General features: G+C 55.4%; 1 protein-coding gene across 2 annotated transcripts in view; it reads right to left on the minus strand.

Annotated features, from left to right (window-relative positions):
• ETFA (electron-transfer-flavoprotein, alpha polypeptide) overlaps positions 1-623 on the minus strand; it is a 101807-nt gene extending 101184 nt beyond the window's left edge. For both annotated transcript variants that reach the window (XM_011932820.1, XM_011932821.1), the window contains exon 1: positions 479-623. In XM_011932820.1, the coding sequence (XP_011788210.1) occupies positions 479-517 (39 nt within the window). In that variant the 5' untranslated portion in view covers positions 518-623. The remainder of the gene's footprint in view (positions 1-478) is intronic.
• Between the last annotated feature and the right edge of the window lie 1329 nt (positions 624-1952).

A 1952-nucleotide genomic window follows, 5' to 3' on the forward strand; every position in this document is an offset into this window, starting at 1 on the left:
GTGAGTGGGTCGGAGCAGCCACAAGGCGCCCAAAGTGTTTAATTCTTCCAGAAATGCCGGCCTCCGGGAGGAATCCAGGTTTGAAACTGTCCCCAGTAGGGCATTCCCCGGCGACATTTTGCTCCCTCGGGTGTGGAGCAAGTGTGGAGGGCCTGGCGGCCCGAAAGTGTCCAGAGTGACCGACAAATGTGGGAAGCGTCAGGGCAGAGAGTGGGCCAGGAGAAGGGGCAGCAGACGCTCAAATTCACACCATTCGGAGTCACCCTGATCCCCAACCTCTGACTTCTGCCCCGAACTGGCGGCTCCGAAGGAGTCCAGGACAGGCCCCAGAACTTTGGACCCAAGTCCCAGGCGGGGACCGGCCTGTGGGCGCGTGGGCTGGTCTGGTCTGAGGGGCCAGTGACGTTTGCAAGACCCTATAGGGACGGCGGGTTGACGGGGGACCGTCCCTGGGTTCGCCTTCCCAGTCTGGACTCACCGCCCGTCGGAGCTGCCCTGGAGCCGCAGCCCGGAACATGTTCTCTGCTTCCGCCGCAACGTCGGCCTCACAGCAACCCAGTGCCCGGCCAACTGGCGTCGCCTCAGCCAGTCACCCAATGCTCGCGAGACGCGCGAACGAGATCAGACGCCCTAGGCCGGGAGCGCGAGCCCGCGGTTCCCGCTTGCCCATTGGGCGGCTGCGCAGCCAATAGACGGCGGGAAGCTAGGGGCTAGACTGGGAAGTGGGGCAAAGGTGAAGCTATTCCCAGGGGACCTTCGAGTAAGCCCGGGCCGCGGAGCTGCAGAGACAAAGCTGGCCACCCGCTTATGATCGAGCTCAGACTGTACTGTCTCAGCCCCGCAATGGGCAGCATTACTAGAGTGAACTGAAAAACTGAGCTGATCTCGGGGTAAGGTACGAGTGGAGCCCTGCTAACTCCAATTAGATACCTTTCCCATATGCCCCTATTTCCCCCTGTATTTCCCCATGGTAGCAATTGTCACATGGGTTGTAATGACCTAAGTACCTGTCTGTGTCACCCATCTGACTAAAGATCTGTACGGGCAGAAAGTATGCCCTACTTTTAAATTTTGTGTCTACCTGCAACACCTAGCACAATTCCTGGCCCATAGTAGGCATTCAATCAGTATGTGTTGAATGAATCAGCAAATGAATAAATGACTGCTAATGAGTCTGAGTCTGGACTTTATCACGAATTTTTTTTTTTTTTTTTTTTTGGAGACGGAGTCTAGCTCTGTCGCCCAGGCTGGAGTGCAGTGGCGCGATCTCGGCTCACTGCAAGCTCCGCCTCCCAGGTTTACGCCATTCTCCTGCCTCAGCCTCCCGAGAAGCTGGGACTACAGGTGCCCTCCATCTCGCCCGGCTAGTTTTTTGTATTTTTTTAGTAGAGACGGGGTTTCACCGTGTAGCTCAGGATGGTCTCGATCTCCTGACCTCGTGATCCACCCGTCTCGCCCTCCCAAAGTGCTGGGATTACAGGCTTGAGCCACCGCGCCCGGCCACGAAATTTTTAAGAAAGGAAGTGGTATGTTCAGAAATTGTCTTAATTCCCAATTCAGCAACAACCTACCTTTCCAATGTTATCTACTCTATCAACAAATCCCGTTAACTCTACCTTCAAAAGATAACCAGAATCCAGCAATATCCTCCAACACCCCTTTGCTCCTCCGCCAGTACCACCTTCACTCAGGACCCTGTCATCTCTCGCCTGGATCATTGCAAAGCCTCCTAGCTGGTCTTTATGTTTCTACCCATGTTTCCAGAAGCCTCTTCTCCAAACTGATGGACTGATCATGACCTCTGCTTAAAGCCCTAGGGTGGCTCCCTCTCCTCCCACTGCCCTCTTCTCTCACTGTGCCCCAGACACACGGGCCTTCTTGAGTGCACAAGCCTGCTCCTCTCAGAGCTTTGCACTCTGGCTGTTCCCTCTGCCTGGAATGCCCTTCTCTTG

This window comes from Colobus angolensis, unplaced genomic scaffold (genome assembly GCF_000951035.1).
Source record: "Colobus angolensis palliatus isolate OR3802 unplaced genomic scaffold, Cang.pa_1.0 Scaffold99, whole genome shotgun sequence".
In the NCBI taxonomy this organism is placed as follows: domain Eukaryota; kingdom Metazoa; phylum Chordata; class Mammalia; order Primates; family Cercopithecidae; genus Colobus; species Colobus angolensis.